The sequence below is a fragment of the Anomalospiza imberbis genome, chromosome 3, assembly GCF_031753505.1.
Source record: "Anomalospiza imberbis isolate Cuckoo-Finch-1a 21T00152 chromosome 3, ASM3175350v1, whole genome shotgun sequence".
NCBI lineage: Eukaryota > Metazoa > Chordata > Aves > Passeriformes > Viduidae > Anomalospiza > Anomalospiza imberbis.
In genome coordinates, this window is record NC_089683.1 from 79,374,864 (window position 1) to 79,395,981 (window position 21,118).

Below are 21,118 nucleotides of genomic sequence, written 5' to 3' on the forward strand. Positions count from 1 at the left end.
GACTCCTCTCTTCTCATTTCTCACACGCTCTTTTGTCCAGCGGAGAACCTTGCAAGTGACAGACATTATTGAAAGAAAAATTCAATTTCTGTTATTTTGATTGATAACCACCAAAAGATGAAGATTTCCAAGCTATTATTTTTCTTCACTTTCTTAGAAAATAAAGGTCTCCTCTTTCTAAATGACTGAGATTTTAAAGCAATCTACTAGTCACATTATTTAACTGAAAAAAGAGATGATAAATGATACTATTAACTTTGCTTCAGACAGTTTGCTATGGTGAAATGAAGAAAATTTCAAGCAAATCTGGCAAGAGAAAAATTCCCTTGAATAGGTTCTTATGCACTACTCAATCAGAAATACTCTAAGCAAGAATATCCTGAGATGTGATTTGTGTCCATATGCAGTCTGGTAACCTAGGACAAAAGAAATCATCCTTTGGAGTGGTCTGTCTGCAGTGCACCAAACTGGAGAGAAGGACTGCACGGACAGGCATAGATGATGAAACTTGCCAAGAATGTCCATCTTCTTCTTTGTGTCAAACTCCCCAATGAATTTAATAATAACAGAAGGAGAAGGAAAACAAATTACAACGTTAAAAGCAGACCTTAACATTTATAATGTTTTCCTGAGGAAGAACGAAGTAAGGCAAGTATGCGATAGCTTGGATGTAACCTAAGGAAAGTCATCCTTCCATGAATACAACTTGTAATCAAAGGTATTATTTCTGTATTGCCATGATAATGTTATGGCTTGCCATATGTTTACTTTTGTTAAGATGTCCTCTCCAGCACCATGCATTCCTAAAGCTCTTTAGTTTCTACTACTTAAGAACTTTATTTTGACTGTTTCTACTTGGGACCCCTACAATAGTCATATTGGTTTAGAAAGTGTGGACTGAAACCAAAAGAAGAAGAATGGAGTAATACTTTGGTTGTGGAAGCCTTATAGGCTTCAAGAAAGCTGAAAAAATACAATAACATTACAAAGAGAGTTTAAACCCATTCGTAGGTTGGGTTGGCAGCCACAAAGATGCATCCTGCAAGCTGAGTCTAGTACTCCACAGGTGTCCTTTGTTGGCCAGTTCCAAAAACCAACCTGATACTGATTTATATTTCACCTATAAACACGGAAGTCTTAAGGAAACACATATAGAAAATAATGTTTTTCTTGATACACATGAAGTTTTCACAAGGCACAGTGTTTTTCCTTTGGGAAGAAATAGATGTTAAAGCCTGCAAAAATTCTAACTAAAATATTATATGTGTATATAAAATAAATATAAGAATATGCTATAGAAATAAATATAAGTATGGATATACTTGCATATATACAAACACCCACTCCCAAGCATATGATTTTTGAACATTTATCCTCAAAATCTAAATTTTGACCAAAAAATCCAAGTTGAAAATAGGCTGTTTAGCAATAGGACTTTTTGAAGTGCAGAAACCTAGACGCTCTTAAAATTTTGTAAACAGAGGAAAATGAAATGTGGAATTCTCATAAGACTTCTCAAAGTCTATATGGATATTAGGTCCCAAATTATTACCTTTTCTAGCCAGCTGTTAATTTTTTACCTCAAAAGTCAAGCACTGTACATTTTCCTCCAGACACATTTTAAGCAAGCAAGCCATGTCAGAAATCAGGATCCAATTCTTTAAAGATGAACAACTATAAAGCACACACATACTATAAAACACAACATATAATCAACATTATGAATGGAAATAACCAGCATACTACCATTTTCACATATAGCTTGATATAAAAGGTAGAAGCCACCGTATTTCTGCATACTCACTAGTTTTGCACTGACAAATGCGACAACCATTTTGGTCCAGTTTGAAGCTATAGATACAGTCTTTTTCAGTCAAAGTGCAGTTCACCAAAACCTCACAGGTGGGTGGACCTATTGTGATATACGTTGGTTCTGGGGGTAAGAAAAAAAAAAACCACATAAATTTGAGATTCTTGAATATTTTAATTAAGTTCACAAAAATTCATATACAATCGAATAGTAAAGAGAGTAATTTTAATTACTTTTGTTTCTGATGAATATTCTGGGTACTTTAGAAAAAATTCAATAAACAGACTTTGTTTCAAAATGATGTACACTCAACAAAAACAGCATAAAGCTGCAGAAAATATTTGAAGTATTGAAACAGAAAATAATTACCACTTTTTGTTTTTTTGTTCACTATGAAATTAGCTTTCCTGCTCATGCAGTTTCAAACTAATATTTATTTTGCCTACTTTTCTCCAGAAGTGTTTAATCAAAACTTCATGCAGATTTTTTTTGCTTTACGAACTGAACAGAGTTTCTCTAAAGCTGCATTGATTTATACTACCAAGCTGCACATCAAACATGTAACTCAGAAGTCAAATCTTTCTCTGTGTGGATAACATCATCTCTGCTGAAATTTACTGCAGAAGAGACTCTGAATAGCAAAAGGGAATATAAGATGCACTGCATGTGAAAGATCTCTGGAGAGCATTTATCATGGTTATTTACCGAAAACATCACTTCTTACAGTATACTCTGCAGTCCCAGATTATGCTTTCTGAGGTTGAGAAACCTCAGAATTATCAACTGAATTATTATTGACTGTGAGTTATTTATCAACAGTACAGTACTTACTTTTTGACAGCATTTTAATATGCTGGAGTATGAAATTTGTTTTGATAGAAACAAAGATACAGAAATATTAACATGCTCTAGTATAGAAAGTTGTTAGAATAAAACAAAATCCAGAGACTTATGGAGATAACAAGAAATGGCAAAATGACCACCATAAAAAAAGGATTCAGAAGGAAAGCAATACCTATCTTTTCTTGAACAACTTTTTGCTCTCTGAGACTAATTTTGTTTATCTTGTGTTTTTCATAGAACTCAGGCACCAAAGAAGCAATGAGTTCATAGTTATGAGTATTATTAACATTATACAAAATACTAAAGAAACAAATTTGCATGATTTAAAGAACTGTGAGCTTTCATTTCAGTGCTTCAACTGTTTAAGTGTACTCTGTTTCTCCATCTCAAAAAATGAAGATTTATCAAAATTAAATTTAAAAAGCCTTCCATACCTAAAGTGATAAATTGTGAAAATATGGAGAAATTATATGAAGTGAAGGTGGCCACATGTTGCCACCTTTCATCCTCAGACCACAGATTTTGCCATTTTTACCTATAGGCAGCTAGTCTTTACTTTCAGAGTAAGGGTAAAATATTACTCAGCATAGATTAAGTTGTTAGAAGTATACACTGTTACACAAAATACTGATTTCTGTGCCTATTGGCTACATTCCAGCACACAGCTTTTGCACCCATGCCTTCCAAACAACTGAAAATTATCCTATTACATGAATGAACTTTTCTGCTTTCATTGTCTTTCAAATTCACAATTTTCAGCTTTCATAGCTTCTCACCAGCCTTGCTCTTCCCAGCACAGCAGTTTATGCAGGCAATGAACGTTTTTAATCCTTTTAAAATTAGGTCAGCTAACTAGAGTTTAGAATAAAAAAACTGCATTAAAGACACTACAATTAAGTTAGATGACTTCAAACTTATCTCAGAGGTCATGGTTCAGATTATGCTCTTGCTGAGTAAGAGCATATATAAGCTCTTGTTGCTTATATAACTTCTAGTAGAAAAGTAGCAATACATTTTAAAATATATAGAACAGCGACAACAGCTTTGTTCAAGCACAAACTGGAAGTCTGCATAATGGCATCATGTCTCTTCAGATCCCTCAAATATCTTCTTATTTAAATTAATTTTCTGGGGAGGGATTTAAAATAAATAACAAGTTTGGAGGTCAAAGGATTGGTTTCCATCAATTCTTCATTTCACAGCTCTGAGTTTGCACATGTAATGTAGAAGAACAGCCAAAATGAGCAAAGTATTTCAAAATCCAGGGATTTTCAAACTACACTTCTTTTAGTTTAAATGAACTCTTTGTAGTCGCTTTCAAATTCATCTAATAAAGTACCTGACTAAATCACATTCATGTTTAAAACTTAACATTTACATCTTCACCAAACCATTCGTTTAGAAATCATGAACATATTGCTATATGCCAATATACACCAAAAACATGATAAATTCAATTAATTAATCCTGGCTGTTTAGGCCTCTGAGTATATAAACCATTTCTGCAACCAAACTGATTTTTAGTATCACTCCATCCTCTGACTGAAATATCCTAAACATGCAAAAGGCCAGAATGCAAGAGCTACCCTGAAGCTACAGGAAGGTTCCTGGTCAGCCCCTACGAACCTTACACTTCAAACGACAAAAAGGCCACAGGAATCTTGTACTCACAGGTGGCTGATACCAGTACAAATTGTTCATTACTGCTGTCCAGAGCAAAGTTCACTGACAGTAATACAAGCCAGAGAATTGAAGGAGACTGCAGCTATACCATCTGACTGCAGATGTGAGGTAAAACATGTCAATAAAAAAAAGCAAAAAAACCTTACAGAAAGTTGAGATGCAGGTTAGTTAGTATTCATTGATCCACTTGGGTGTAAACTAAAGCTAGAGAGAAAGAGGACTGTGTTTTACACTCCATCATTAAAGTCTACCCCTCAAGATAACTTCCCTGTAATTGCAGGTATAACTTAATATCTAGGAAAACCATCCATAGTTTTATATATCCATCTATATATCTATATATCTATGTATTTGTTGTATAATTTGTGGTGACTTTCCAAAACTAAACATCTGTATTTTGATGCTCCTTTGCCTTGGACACTCGGACACAATTTTTGTGCCCTTGATACATGCAGTAATATGGTATTTCTTATAAAGGATAAAATTAAACTGTTATATTAATTTGAAAAGTTTTTGTTCATCCTCTATTCATCTTATTTTATTATTTTGTTACCTTCCACTTTTGGGCCTGCTTTCAGCATCCTCAGTGTTTCCAGTCAAGCTTACAAATCTGTTTCTTTTCCCCTTCTCTCCCTAAAGGTAAGCCCTGAGATACAGTAATTTTATATGCATGCCTGCTTCTCAATGAGCTGCAAACAGAGGACAAAAGAAATAATTTCATTCCCTACCCCCACATGTGCAAAAATGCAGCCAGGAAAAAAAAAAATTCAGGCCTTTTCACTTCACTAGACAAGACTCAACAAATAAAGCCAGATCTGCACTGCCAGACTTCTGGCTATTTGAATAAGCAAGCAGTAGCTAAGCTTGAAAAAGCATCTACCACCACGCGATCTGAACTGGGCTTTCACTGCTGCTCTGGGTAGAAACGGCTGAAGAAAGATCCAGTGCACAGACAATGGGTGGGAAAAACTGGTGCTGTTTCTGCCTGTGTGCTTTACCAACAATACAACTTTACTATAGAAAGAAAGAGAGAAGGAAATAAAGAGAAGGGGATTGAAGAGAGTCTGGATGAAAACAATGGATTATTTAATGGAGCACAGATTTTGCTGATGCCAAGTGCTTATATATAAAGGCAGATTCCTATTAGAACACCATGCTTCCATATATCCTCTCTGATACTTTCTCTGCTGAATTTTGGTGCAGATTATTATTTTGCTTGCTGTGAGGTTAATAAAAATATTAGAATTAAGTCTTCACAATGCCATTTAATTAAAATCAACTTCGACAATTTTAAAATATACAGCAGATATTTCAGCTGCTGGTGGACCTTCAGTCTGATTAGTCCACTGAATAATACTACAATATGTGATAAAACCCTGAATCTCATCATTCCAGCTTGAAAGCAAACTGCATTTATGGTGAAAGAAGGGTGGCATTCAAGTAATGTCTGGAGCTAGCTTTGTCTTTAAAGACCTATATTAACAATACCAACACAAAAACTGGTTGTCAAAAAAAAAAATAGAAGAAAGTAGCAAGGTGGAATAGCATTTTCACTGATTTTTTTTTTCAGTCTAGAACACTTCTGTAATATGAGCAAAACCAATCCCTACACCCCTCTTTTTTTCCTGAGACCTCTCACTTCTGAGTGATGTGACACAGCTTGTAGTACAAAGAGCAGATATTTTCTTCTGTTAACAATGTGAACTACTATAAATACATGCACAAGAATAAAGGATGGTCAGTCTGGTCTAGTTCTGTGCCCTAAATTTGTTATACTGAGGTATTGAGGTACTAAGATACTGCTCAAGTATTCAGATATGGAGAGAAATTGGTGCACCCATGTTTCAGTGAGAACCGGGAAAATTTGTTGCTCAGGATTACAGATTTATTATATACACAATTTGATCAATTATTTTAAGAAAGGAAGAGAATGAAAACCGAAATATACCATTGACTGCTGAAGCCTTGGAAAACAAATAAAAATAAAGAAACAAAATCAGGGACAATTTAAAATTTATTGCAATCTTGTTAACTTCTACTGTTTATCTGCATGTTAAAAAAAACCCCATTCACTGAAGATTTAATTATAATTACATAAATTATATAAAAGACAACTAACTAAACAGAATCCTTCTTAAGTGTGGAACCAGAATGAAAAATTATACCCAGCTTCCTATCATATACTTAGTTGTTCAAAATCTGAACTCTAGCCATAGAGTTTGTATCAGAAAGCAAAGAGGGATTACACTTAACAGCTCTACTGCAAATCCAAATATACTATGAGAGAACCAAGAGTTCAGTTTTGGTTTGTGTGAGGACAAGAGGGACCTGCACCAGCAGAAGCAGAGCCTGCAGGTACAAAGAAGTGATGGTTTCTCTCCATTTAGCACTTGGAAGCCTACAGGTGGAGTAGTGTCCAGCTTCGGGCCCTTCAGTAGAAGAGAAACATGGACACACCTGAGCAAGTACGTGACAAGGCCACTGAGCTGGCCAAGGCTGGAGAGGTGGCACATGAGGACAGGCTGAGAGACAAAACAGGACTTGCTCAGCCTGGGGAAGGAGGGTCAGGAGGCATCCTACTGCTGTCTACCACTCCTTAACCCGAGGGTACAAAGATGACAAGGCCTGGCTAATCTTGGAGGTGGCTCCAGGCTAGGATGAGAGGCAACAAACACAAACATGAAACGGGAAGCGACAACTTGATAAAAGCTGTTTTCATCTTTCTTTTGAACCAAATGGGTCATCAAACTACGACATGGTCACAGAGACTTGTGCAATCTCCATCCTTCAAAATATTCAAAATTTAACTGGGACAAGGCCTTGACATCCTTCTGTCACTAGACCTGCTTTAAGAAGGAGATAGGACTAGAAAAATCTCTGGTCATCCTTTCCAACTTGCATGACTCCATGAATTTCACTTTCATATAAACTCAGGACATTTCCAGTGAAAGCAGCAATATCCTTGATGAATCCTAATCAAGGAACTGAAATCAGAAGACAAATATTTCAATATCGGATGATTTCTGTATGCTTTTGCCAAGTACTGATTACCTTATTTTTGCAAAATAAGTACATGTTTGCCTGACACTATCTCTCTATATCTACTTCATGACTTAGAAACTAGCTTTTTTATTCAGGAAGCAAAATTTCTTCAGGTGTTTGTAAAAGCAATTCTCTGTTAAGAATTATTTAGTAACAGCCCCAACCAGCTTTAATCAGTCTCATTTTTTGTTCTCCTTTAAGTTAATACATTATGCAGGCTTCACCTCTTGGCAAGGTATTTTTATTATTAATATTACATGAAAAACAATCTCTTTGCTTTGTTTCATTTGGAATGCAATTTTTTAACTCCAAAAAGGTTTTGTTTCATACTTTCAGTAATATCATGTGAAGGAAATAGCTACTCCATGGTTTTACAAAATTGCTTGTAAGTAGGGAAGTAACTATTGTATTCTAAGCTTCTTCCTCTGCACAACATTTCTTCTGAGTAAGCTCAACAGAATAGGATTCTAGGATGTCCAACATCTCTTTTGTTTTCATAAAATGAAAACCTCTTCTGGGGGGAAAAAAAAAAAAGAATAAAAATCATGTTCTATACAAGGAGAAAGATCTCCATCATGAATAATAAAGAACATGCCCATGTTTGGGGAAAGTGTAATAGCTCCCTCTTCTGTAGTAATTCATAACACAGACTACACCTTTAAAAGAAGTAAGATGTTTTGATCCTATGAAACCAGTATCAAATGACTTAAAGAAATTAAAAATCAGTGCATTCAAGCATTTACCATAAAAAAAACCATAAAGAAAAAAAACCCAAACAAACAGTAGTCTAACTTTTAACCTAATGTTTTAAGTGATAACTGGCTCAAAACTGGGCCTGAAGGGTGTGCTGCTCAACAGCCTTTCATTCGAGTCTGTATACTTGTTTAAATTTTGTCTACTGTCCAAAAAAGTTAACTGCAGCCTACTAAGCAGCAGCATGTGTGTTTACTTAAGCTTCCTGTAAAAACATTCATATCATTCCAAGAGTGACTAAATGTTTTCCATCCTCATAGTTCGCATTCCAGCCTTCCCCGCCCCTCCAATTCATTACATGAAAAATATCAGTCCTGAGTCCTGGGCTAAAGAATTTCCTTCCTGGATTTGAAATACCTAATGCCTCACAGGAATTTTTTTCCCAGAATTTAGCTATCTGTGTTGGCTATCAGGGTTCAACAATTCAGCCTCACATAACAATTTATAAATGTATGCAAGGACTTAGGTGATACAATTTTGTAATGTCACAAGCAACTCTGAAAATACCTTCATTAATACCTCCAAACACATAGTTCAGTTTGGCAGCCTTTTGTCTCAAATTTTATTCATGCTGCCAACCTGAAACTACTAAAATATGTATTTTTCTTTGAAAGTAACTATTACAATCAAAGACTATTTATTGCTGCAGACTGAAGAAGCCAGGGTATATATACATGTCTTTTTTGCAGTGATGCAATCAAAATACATACTTTCTACTCCCAAAATGTGAAGTTAAAACCTTTTGTCTGTAATAATCAATTCTGGCAGTTTTTAGTTTAACAGGCATGTCAAATGAATTTTAATGCTGATAAGAACTTTTTTTTGACAATTTTAGGTGGAATGACACTAAGAAACGACCCCCTTGTCGAAGCAGAATCAATTAAGTCTACCGAGAGTTGTTAAAATACATAAAAGCCATTCACTTATTTTTACTAGGTGAAGATAAACACTACATTAGTGTACATCTGGGGCAAACCTATGAAAACCATTGGTGCTGAAAAACATTAGGAGGCTCCTTAAGGTTCTTCATAAGTGAGACATCCACTGACATATACTCATTAGGATCCTCTGGTAATTTATCCTTTCAGCAGTCTTCCACCAAGTTCAATAATGAATCACTGAAAACCATGAAAATGTTATTCCATACTAGTATAGTTTTCCTGAATTTCACTGGCTGGCCCTGGCCAGTTTGGTTTCATCATACAGTGGTTCCACAGGCTCAGCTGCCTTCTCTAGACCCACTATACTAAATAATGATCTGGCAAACAGAAGCCCAATTCTCTGCAGCGTGGTGTTTGCATCCCTTAATTGACTTTGATGAAAGGGCTGGCTGAGAGCTCCAGCGCTGCTGCTGAACAATAACTTACATTTCATGCTCTAAGGAGGACTCTGGGCCCACACCCCGCGTCAGTGAACACTGCTCACTACCACTGACTTCATCCTGAATGAATCAAATTTCTTTTCACTGGACTCTGCTGCCTGTTTTTACTTAATGAAGTGCTAGACACGCTAAAGGAACTGAACTGAATTACATCTCAGCTAGAGTTTGGATTCCTTTATTGATGAAAATGTTAATTTCTTTTTGTGAAGATAAAGTGTCAGCCATAATGACAGCAAAGTACTGTGGGTCTTATTCATGAAAATCCTCTGAGGGGATTTTGCTTAACACTTAATTTCTCATCCACAGCTTATGCTGGCACCCAGCCACTTGTACCTGAGGGCTCTCTTGCAGAAGGGACATGCTGTGAGATAACCAATTACTGTGTATCAGCTTTCTCTATGAATAGCCTGAGCCTCTGAGAGATGCAAGGGAATAGAAGCAACCACAGACTTTCCTAAGGGACATTTTGACATCAATGCCAGTGCTGAACACTTGTATTTATTATCTTGTTAAAAAAAAAAAAAATCATACTATCCTAACCAATATTTGCTTTTTGTGAACACAGCTATTATTCCAATTTGCAGATGGCTGTCTACAGATGCAGATGGCCTGAGGGAAACAGTTATTTCTATCACCGTAGCTTCTTTAGTATTATTCACATGCTATTATATATTCATAAGGTATATTACCTCTTTTTTGTAAAATATGTTAAAAATGGAATTGCTATTTAAACCACAGTAATGTTACTTAGAAGGCAAAGTTGTTAGACCAGCAAGAAGCAAGCAGTAAGCAGCAGTAACTAACTGCCAATTTAGCTGATTGCCAATGGATCTGGTTAGCTGCAATGGAACAGGAACCCAGACCAGTCCCCATGAAGAGCTGGTCTGAGCCAAAAGAAGTGTGAGCACATATAAAAATTTTGCAGTCCCTTATGGCACTTGAAAAACCCCTTTCTCCCCTCTACCTAGCTGGCTGTTTTAATCTGAAGAAATGTGATCCCTTCCTTGCGCTGCAAAAATAAGCCATTGGCTCTAAAATCATGGGGAAAGCACAGAAAACCAGTATGATTGCCTAAGCCTTGGCTCTTAGTGAAGAAAAGTCTAGAAAACAAACAAAAAGAAAACAAACTAAACAGATAAATAGGTAAGAAATTAAATAAACAAAGACAAATCCCAGAGGGCCAATATCATTACAGGAGCTATAGAAGCTATATAGAAGCATCCATCAGAAGCTTAAAACTAACTGTGCTGGATCCACAGAAGGGAATGGGCCTTCTTTTCCCAGCTCTCAACAGGGAAAGGAGGTGCATACCCTGAAAAGCTGTGTCAACTGAAGAGCTTGAGTTTGGGGACAGGCCAAGGATAAAGGAAGGTCTTCCCCTCCACACTATCATGTCTCAATATGCCTCTGTCTCCAATTTCATGCCTTTTCTGTGGAAAGGCTTTCTGCCTCTCTCCCTATGGAAACAGCCACCTCAAAGTACCCAGTCTCCTGCCTCATACATTGGGTTTTTATTAATAAGCCCATGGGCTTTAGTGTGTCAGGTAACTGGAAAGAAGTGATTTAAGTGGACATATTGTATCAAGATGTCTTGCCAAAAGGGTTTTCATCACTTTGATGTTTATTTAAAAAGACCCCCAAACACCCTCCCCCTCAAGCCCCCAGCTATGCATTGGGCTCTATATTGGTAACCTACAGCCATCACTTGCATGAGCACTGAACACTACACATGAAATACCATTACTGCTTTCTGTTATGCAAACAATTTCCTGAGCAAATCTCTTTTCACTAAGGCTGAAAATACAACTGCCATGCCCTGAGAGCATCAAAAAGACAATCTTAGTCATAACATGCCACAAGGGAATTTTGTTTTCCTCAACAACTTTCTGACTTCCTCTAAATTCCATCTTTCTCTTTTGTAATCCTATTTTTTTTTGTCTTATCTTTTTCTTTGCGACAATATTTTAGTCACTTGAGGACTGCTATGCTCACATTCTAACTTCATGGTTTTATTTTAATCTGAACCAATGCAATTTATTCAGTCTGTCTTCTACAAATTTTGGACTGTGCTCATAGCTTTCCAATGCCTTCCAGCTTGCACCTTTATCAGAGAAGCAATGTACAGAAAAGAACCAAGTACCTACTATGTCATCCAGGGACATACCCACCCACAGGAAAGAGAGCAAAAAGGATTACTTCAGGTCTTGTGAATTCTCCTCTTTATCTTAATTTCAATATGGTATTTGCCTTCTCAAGGCCCTGTTAATCCATGTTCAACATGTTCTTTCCCCTAATCTCACAACCTCTTCTGGAAAGCTGCTATTTAACAATCATATTCTGGTTCAGGACTCATGAAGAATCTCCTCCAAGCATGTCATATTCCACTAAGGGGGAACTGTGGGGGGTTCTTTTAAAACAGATGATCTAGGACAGAATTAAGTCAAACGAGGTAAATATTATATCTGAGAACCATTTATTGGTAATAAAAAGGACAATGCCCAACTAAACAAGAGTAGGAAAGACAGAAAAGGAGGAAGGAGAAGGATAAAGAAAGCAGGAAAGAGAGAGTGGGGAGACAGAGAAAAAGCAGGCATTACCACCAGAACTTGGGAGTGCAATATCGGTGTCCACGTGGTGGGAGTGTGTGCACGCTGCCAGCCGGGGAGCCTGTACAGCTCCAAAGGCACAGCTCCCGCAGTGACGGCACTGGACACGAGCATGTGGGGATTGGGAGGAGGCCCAGAACCCTGGACAGCGTTGCAGCAGGGATCGTGGTGATGGGCTGGATCGGCGCTGCACGGTTGGAAGCAGGAGGCTCAGGAAAGAACTCGGGCAGGAACGCAGTGGGGGCAGGACAGGTGATGGCTGGAGCAGGTGAGGAAGATGGAAGTGGTAGGACAGGTCACAGGAGGTGGTAAACAGGTGCCCAGCCCAAGAGGGAGAGTGAGTAAGCAAGAGCAAGCAAAAAGAGCGAGGGCACAAAGCGAGGGCAAAAAAGAGGCCAGCAGCTTGTGACGCAGTTACTTTTATACCCCCCCGCTCCTCCCAAGGTCTGCTTGCTGGCAGGAGACCCAGTTGAACTGGCCCAGTTGAATGTTTGACTGCTATCCATTGGTGGAGACCTTTTGCCACTCGATTGGAGAACCTCTCTGGAGGACACAGTGTCCTTGGTGGTCTCCTACTGTCTCCATGTGAGACATGAAATGGCTGTGAGGCAAAGTCTCCCTAGAGACAGGGCTTTCCTCCATCTTCTCCTAGCTGCCTCCTGCAAGTGACACATGTGCAGCTCTTCTCCCATGTATCTCAGGTCAAATAATGTTGAGACAAAAATCAAAATTAATCTGGTTTCTCACAGCACAGCATGCTATATTTTCTCTTGTTGAATTTGGTGAGTATCTTTCTGTCAGTTCTCTGCTTTAAAACATATGAATTCATACTCTGCCTTCTAAGACACTGGCTGCTATTTTTAGCTTTGTTGTCTATAGATAAAATAAATTTAGCTTTGATCTGAGCTAGTAAAAACATCAAACAGAGCTGGTAAAGATACTAGTGGATACCAGCTACAGTGCAACTCAAGAGAGGCTGCCCACAGATTTGAAAATTAAATCCATCTAGAAACCCACTGTATTGGCATGCCACATCCATAAATACCCCTCTCCTTCATGCACCTACTCCTCCATGCTCCTGTCTCTTCCTCCTCATCAATCTCCCCAGGGAGCTCCAGTGTAAAGCATTTCAAGCACCTCACTCAGCCTCTCCTTCCAGCAGCAGCAGGCAAGATTGAAGTGAGGGGAGCAACTGTTACCATCTTCCCCAGGTCCAGCAAACCCAAGGCAAGCATTCAGAAAATTATACATTGCAAACCAGTCTGGGCTTATCCAATCAACATGGGAACGTGCATTGCAAAGCACACATACAGGATATACACCATGGATACATACATGGCAACAAGTTAGGAAGAATTTAAAAGGGTTTACTGCGGAGAACTGATACAAATCAGCTCTGTATAGTAACAGAAATAACACAATTGCTCCATCTTGGTCTCTAATTTAAAAAAGTGTCAACAGCTGCTTTTATGTAACTTTAGTCTCTAAAATCCTCACAGCCTGGTTTTCTCACTGTGATAGTAAGAACATCAGGATTTTCCTCAATAGGGAATGGGAATGTTCTAGCTTGTTCTGAATTTACTGTATCCAAAGGTTGAATACATTTGTGTGCTGACATACTGTGCTCATATTTCAAGAATCTTTGTACACAGAATTTCTAGTATGTTATATGTGATCTCTGGCAGCAAAATTTTTTTGTAAGTGCAATTCAAGAAAAAAATTATCCTTATGAAGCTGCTGGAATGCAAACTTATCTAGGGGAACAAATATGTCCTTTATTGAAACTGATTATAAACCAGCCAAGAAATAACTGAATTGGCAGAACTGCAGGTACAGCAGCATTTAGATCAAAGACAGAGAGGAAGAGTCAGAAGTTACTGATACTAACGACCTTTTACTCTGGATAAGCCACAGCCAGGCCAGATCCACAAGCAGTTTTGATTAGAATTTTCTCATCAAATCCCAAATTTGTCTCACAAATCCCTGTATCCCTAAACATTCAAACCAAAATATACCAAAGATAGAAGTATCTTTGACTAAATGCTTTGGTTTGCATATTAAAGAGCTTGTATCTGACATGCTTATAGTAAGCTCACACAATTGAAGTTGGCTGCTGGAAGTGGGTTCTCTTTCAAATGTAAATAGAAGTCCAATGAGAAATAAATGCATGCTTAAAAATAGTGATAAGCATATAAAATGTCTTCCTTATGATTCTTTATTTAATATTTATTTCTAAATAGAAATATGGGCCTGAACTGGTCCATTAGCCGCTACATTGACTAAGATAGTATGGAATTTTCAGCAGGTCCCATTCTTCTTCCTGCTTTAGATCTGATGCATAATTAAGATTCTAAAATGCAAACAATTATTTCCTACACTCTGCATTAGTCTCCAAAAAAAAAGTGAAAAAATTAATGCAGAAAGTAAGAGCTACAGCTGAATCAAGAAGTGTAGTATACAAGAAGAGCAAAAAAGCAAGGTATATTCATGATGCAATTACATAACACAACTTTTTAAAAGAAGTAATTTTAAACTAATCTGCAAAAATGATGTTATTTCTCTAGGGTATATACTCTTGTTGAGAGTGTTGATATGTTGAGATGTGAGTGAGACCTGGAAGTCATTCAAAAGAGGAGTGCAAAATTAGGTATTTTTATCTTTACAATCACTACCAAACTGCTATTTCAAAGTCAGCTGCAAACTTTACATTATTTTTGCCCATTTATTAAACATATCACTAAAGTACACCGCTTTTTCTGTTTTACTAACTTACACAGTTGAAAATATGACACTTATATAATATCACTGATGCCAGACCTTTGCCCACATTTGATAAAAATTCTGCTTCTCTTTCCTGAAGAGAAGGAAATTAGAGAAGCAGAAGGATGGAGAAACCAAACTGGAGAGCACAGGACAAGTCAACACTTCTGCTCATACAGTGCACTGCAAAATTCAGGTTAAGCTGTGGATATGCAAGTGCAATGAAGTGGTATGCAGGAAAGCATCAAATGGCTGACGATGCATTTTAATTCCTCTTTAGGAAAAAATGTGCCTGGAATTTACTTCATTGCTTGTAGCTCCATTAAAATATACAGCACATCTTTTTCATTAGAATCATTAAAATCAAGGGATTGATTTGTCAGCCAACTTCCCAGTCAGGACCTTATTCTCCCCTGTTCCCACTACCCCTGCAGGTCCTGGACAGCACAGTGAGCATCAGCAGCAGAATTTCATCAACAGAAACAATGCTCAGGAAAAAGAGTGAGAAGCTGATTTAAAACGGGAAGGAGTGCTGATCCATGCAGCTTACCTGTTTAAGAGAATAGTGATGTCAGGTGGCTGGATGATGGCAGAAACAAAATAGCATTTTAGATGGGACTAGGTTGTCATTAAAATGATAAAACTAAAATTCAGGAAAAATCAGCTGTGCGAAGGAAGTAAAAGTTTTTAACTGCCTTTCCAGGACATGCATACTTCTCCAGTTCAGCCTCAGAAATAGGAGAAAACCAGAAAACAGAGATCTAAAGAAGCTACTTGCCTACTGGGTTAGCAAGCGACAGCTGTATTGTAATGAAAGCAGACAGTGGTTGTTTCCTACCCCACGCATTAAACTCCAAGTAGAAACACCACTAATCTCAGATTTAAGGCTTAAGACATGAAGCTATCTGACCTTGGAAGTGGACCAGAGGTCTACAGCTAACACAAAAGTCCCTGCTGCCATCAGCTCAAACATTACCTTAAAAAAAAATTAAGATACACACTCCTAATGTTAAATGCAGACAGTCAATATCTAACATTGTTAGTTTTACCTAATGTTCTGGGTTTTCTTAATGTGTGCTTTCAAAGAAAAATGTTAACAGGTTCAGAAAGACACACAGGGTTCATACTTCAAATCAGGTAACCCCTTGCTCTCATGTATCTAAATACTTTTATTCAGGCTGCTAATCACAAGGCACAACAGCCTTGTCCAAAACTTGTTTGATGCCCCAAAACATAACTCCAAGAGACTTGCTGGTACCCTTGATGGTTCATTTCTCAGAGATTTTTTTCACTTGTTAATATTGCAAGATAAATTGATAAGTCTCAAATGCTGAATAACTTCTCATCAAATCATCCAAAGATTCTTCTTGCAAAGTAAATTTTTTAAATCTTGGGTGCTAGCATTGGAACTCACTACTGTGTTTTAACAGTCCAGTATTTCTTTGATTCTGGAAATAATCCAGTATCTGGATTCCTGGAATTAAATAATCTATCATAATAATCTGTTTTGGTTATATTTGTTTGCTGTGGGAGAGAGAAGGGAAAAAAGAGGAGAGGATTCAAGTGTTTCCAGATGTTCTCTGACCACTGGTATCTAAGTAAGCTGAAACTTCCATCTAGCATGAACTAGAAGTACTTATACTAATTGTTGGTTCCACCACTTACATAATTTCATCACCTGTTGAAAAAAACCTCCAAGGCAAATGTGGTGCTTTTAAGCTTAAAACTTAGGAAGTTCCTCAAAATACAATTCAGTATCACTGCCTTCCAGATGATACACTCAAAATTACAATTTTGCATACATCATACAACAGCCAACATGACAAACAGGAAGTCAGATTATTTTTTAATAAAACATAATTTACATGACACAAGGACCTCATTTAAATATTGATTCTGCAATTCTATTGTGTCAGTTTTTATCCATTTGTATCATAAGTATGTTTGCACACCATATGTCACTCACCCAAGCACCAAAACAACTTTTATAGACTTAAACAGTTGCAGCTACATCATCTTCTAAAAGTACAAACATGTTATTGCATAGAATTATGCAGCCTAGTCCAGAGCACCTAACTTGTGTCCTGAGAGTACTGCAGAGGCATTACAGTGGTGTGTTAATGAACCACCAGCTTGTTTATGTTACAAACTTTAGCAATGAAGGATGGAAGCCTACGCTTGACCCTGTGTTTGCTTCCCTCAGTTCTTCACAATTAGCATATATATATATATACATATATATATAGATAGATAGATAGAGATATAGATATGTATATATGCATTTAATTCAATTATCTCTCATCCATTTTCTCCAGTCTGGAAGAGGAAAATAGAAAAATAGACACATTCCCCATTAGAGGAAAGGAATCCTCTCAGTGTATTAACATGTTGAAAATACTTCCATCAGCCTCTCTTTCTCTCTGCACTGCTTTCCCAAGCTGGCTCAGACACCTAGATAATGAGAGGTGACAGCACAGGCTCTGTGCTACCCATCCTGAGGTGATCACTGGGGATTAACAGCAGTTAACCTGCTTCCTTCCTCATTAATTCAGCGCAAGTAGCCCCATTCTGTACAATTCACCAGCAGCTTTTACACATTGTATCAAACACCTTCTTCACACCTAGTGATGTGAATTCTGGACTTAAAGAGCACCTGTAAGAAATCCTTATGCTCCTCAGATTTATCCTAAAAAACTAAGGATCCCAGTGAACTTACTTGGATAGATACTGCAAACCAAGAAGGGCCCTGAGACACATGTAGATATACAAATTTCTTTTTTTTTTTAATCAGAGATGGAATGAGAAAAACTTAAGTGCCAGCTCACTGAGCACCCACAAGTGTTTGTGTACTGTGAAGATGGCTCTAGGTCTAGAAGAACCATTTCTAAATTTATCTGGTGTTTTTCCTGATAAACAGCTACTCCATAAAATGCAGCTGTAAATATACATTTACTTACACAATGCAAATTATTTTTTAATGTCTCAGTTTGCAAGTCTTCACATTTCCATTGTCAGGCTGGGCAAGCACTTTACCTTATAGTTTTGTTAAATCTCAGTCAGTTATACCATATACATGTATTTCCACAAACAAATGAAAAAATAATTGTAAAGTTGAAAAGTTAATCTATCTCTGAGGTAATATCCCTTTTTTTAAGTTTCACTGAAATAATTATGTCCAATATCAAACTATGTTGTACAAAGAGATTTTTAGTTGCAACTAAATGATAGCGATGAAGGACAAAACATGAATAATCCAATTAACAGTAATACCTATAGTGACAAACATTTTGACCTTCTAACTTCTCCTATATTTATTAATAAGGTTTAAGCAAAGCTAAGAGAAAAATTAGTAAATAATGATGATCTTAACCACCTCTTACTACACTCTTTATGCCAAAAGAGTACCAAGGATTGCCAACATACAGGTGTAGTTAAACCATGCTGATGTTTTCTGCCCTCTGTAATTATTCAGTAACTGGCCAACCCCATACCAGCTTCTTCAATCCTCCAAAATTTTCAAGTAAACTGAGAATTGCCAGGAAAGCAGCAGCTGTGACAGACCAAAGCCAAATGAGGGGGGATACCAGTCTCACCTTCACAGACGGGGCAGCACTCCCCAGGGACCTTGACGGGGTTCATGCAGCTCTGTCCACAGGCCGTAGCCACGCAGTGCGGGTCCCCGTTGATGCACTGGCAGAACGTGCAGTCGTCCTCTCGCCAGCGGTCCCCATGAGCTAGGATCTTCCCATTGGCATAGCAACCAGCAGGGTTGTTGACTGGATAAAGTGGGTCTGAAATGAGAGCAATTGCAAGAGAATGTGTGTTTTAATTAACATTTTAATTTTTTGTTTTCCTTCTTCAGGACAAAATGGTTCTTGGATCTGTTGATTTCTTTTTTCAACATTTCTAAATAACCAACTGGAATGACTCCTGTCAGCACTGCAACACTCTTTTACACTATGAGCAAAGATGAGGCCGCTGGCACATTTGTTGCTGGAACAGGAAGAGTGCCTTTAAGCTGCATCTCATCTCAGTTTTGGAGATATACCACCTTTTTGAACAGGGTCAGTTTTCATTTGATTTCAGTTGAAGTTTTAGCCCCTTGAAAGCCACAAGTCCCACCTACCTGCTAGCAATCAAATGAAGATTTGGGTATTTAAACAACAGAATTTTAGGGACCATACTTTGTGTAAGATTTCTCCTCAAGTTCCATGAAAGTCTGTATATGCTACCTCCTTACTTGAAATAAAAGCAGCTTTTACTCTTCAGAAATAATAGTACTCTAGAGATGTGATAAGTTGCACTGATATTAGCAGTTAAAAAGATATATACATTAAGTGAAAGTATACAACTATCATGATATCTAAAGAAAGTAACTGCCAGGCTCAGAAATGAAGTATCTGAGATTGTACAGCAAGTAGGTCAGGTTTGCAAAGCAAACAATACTACAAATTGCATGTTAAAGCAAATTTAATATATTAAAAGCAATAAATATACCTGAAAACATCTTTTTTGGTTTTAGGAGATCAAATAAGCACAAGTGATTGATTATAAGTTAATTTTCCAGGAGTGTTAAGATGGAAGGATTTGAGAGAAATAAAATGTCTTATCTGAAGGAAAAAAAAGGATTGAATGAAACTTGGATCATTTCTTTGGAGTTTCATCAGTCCCCTTTGAAAGGAAGGCAGTGCATTTTGAATGTAGATAAAACCTGTAGCAGTGCCAGTAGCTGTTGTCTCATCCTAAGCCACTTCATGACACTCCAAACATTTGGAGTGAAATGGCACACAACATCATCCCCATCCTGAGCAGCAATGACATTCAGAATTTTAGTAGAATTCAGATTAAGCCCAAAACCAGATGGTTGTGAAAATAAGGCATTTAAAAATTAAATTGCTTCCTAAATTCTTAACTTTGCACCTTTAATATTTTGGGATAACATTGCATCTATAAATAACTCATTTAACCTAGCCTAAAATCAAATCATACACAAAGAAATGAAGGGAATTTTATCATTCAATCTATGTACAGGATTCTGATTGACAGAGGAATACAGAAAGCACAGAAAAGGCATATGAGACTTGTGCTACTTACAATAGTCTCCTGTGCAACTCAAAGCACAAAGTTCCTGGTACCCTTAAAAGGTCAGTAGCATTTAAAGCTATAAATTAGATCTCCTAATGCTGATACAGCCTACAGAATTTTGAGAAAGAACTCCTCCTGGAGTCAAGCCCTAAGTCAAGAAGGGCTTTTGCCTGTACTATACAACTCATAGCAAATTTAGTACTTGCCATTTTAGAATTCTTGGAGGAAGAAAACCTTTATATTTCTTGATATTTCTATAATGAAGTAAATATTTGTAGGAAGCAACTAATCACCTTGACAAGAAGCCATAAAATACTCAACAGAAGAAGAGCAGGTAGAAAAAAATACCACTTCTTCAACAACTAGAAAAGCATGAATGGGTGGGCTGATATGTTCTGCCCATATAAAATATGTGACCTAGTCAATATAGGTGTCAACCCAAATTTTTTAAAAAGGGACCAGAGCCATCTTTATTTATTTGTTTTTAAGTGTTTAAAGGAACTAGGACAATTATAATATGTTAATGGAGCCAGCTGTCTAAGCTCACTTAAAAGATGCCACTAAATCAAGAGGGATTGCTAGTAAAAAACTCCATGTATCTTGCTATAAAATTGTTCAGAATTCAGAAGTCAGACTTCATTTAGTGCCATAACCCTTATCAGATGAATACACAACAGAAAGAAGCAAGACGTAGAGCACCAGGTGGTTTGATGAAAGACCCTGTAACTTGGTATTAAGCCACAGTCACTACTAGAAAAATAAAAGACTACTCAATAATTATATAACATTATCGATTTTATTCTTCCTAAGGACCTGTCTTAAAGAAGAAATTTCCACTGCCGACTAATAGACATCAACTCATCAACCTGAAATGAAATGTTACCAGGTTTTCTTGCTAGTCTGATTGAGATTTTGCAAAAATGGGGGAAATCCAATTTTATTGTGGTATAATGATGTGACAGAACAGTTTATTGATAACTAATAAGGTAGCTGAAAATTTAAATCATCAAAGAGGATAAAGGACATATCTAGATCTGCAAGTCCATTATGGATAATTAGCACCTATATCTGAATATGACACAGAGGACAGATAGAGCAGATATATAGATACATTATTTATATATTTATATATATATAGTCACAATGCCATAACGC

General features: G+C 37.1%; 1 protein-coding gene across 4 annotated transcripts in view; it reads right to left on the reverse strand.

The window, feature by feature from the left end:
- Nucleotides 1-21,118, reverse strand: part of CRIM1 (cysteine rich transmembrane BMP regulator 1) — a 173,758-nt gene that overhangs the window by 34,001 nt on the left and 118,639 nt on the right. For all 4 annotated transcript variants that reach the window (XM_068185332.1, XM_068185331.1, XM_068185334.1 and 1 more), the window contains 2 exons: nucleotides 18,472-18,669; nucleotides 1,805-1,933 (listed from right to left, as the gene is read on the reverse strand). In XM_068185332.1, coding sequence (XP_068041433.1) covers nucleotides 1,805-1,933; nucleotides 18,472-18,669 — 327 coding nt within the window. The remainder of the gene's footprint in view (nucleotides 1-1,804; nucleotides 1,934-18,471; nucleotides 18,670-21,118) is intronic.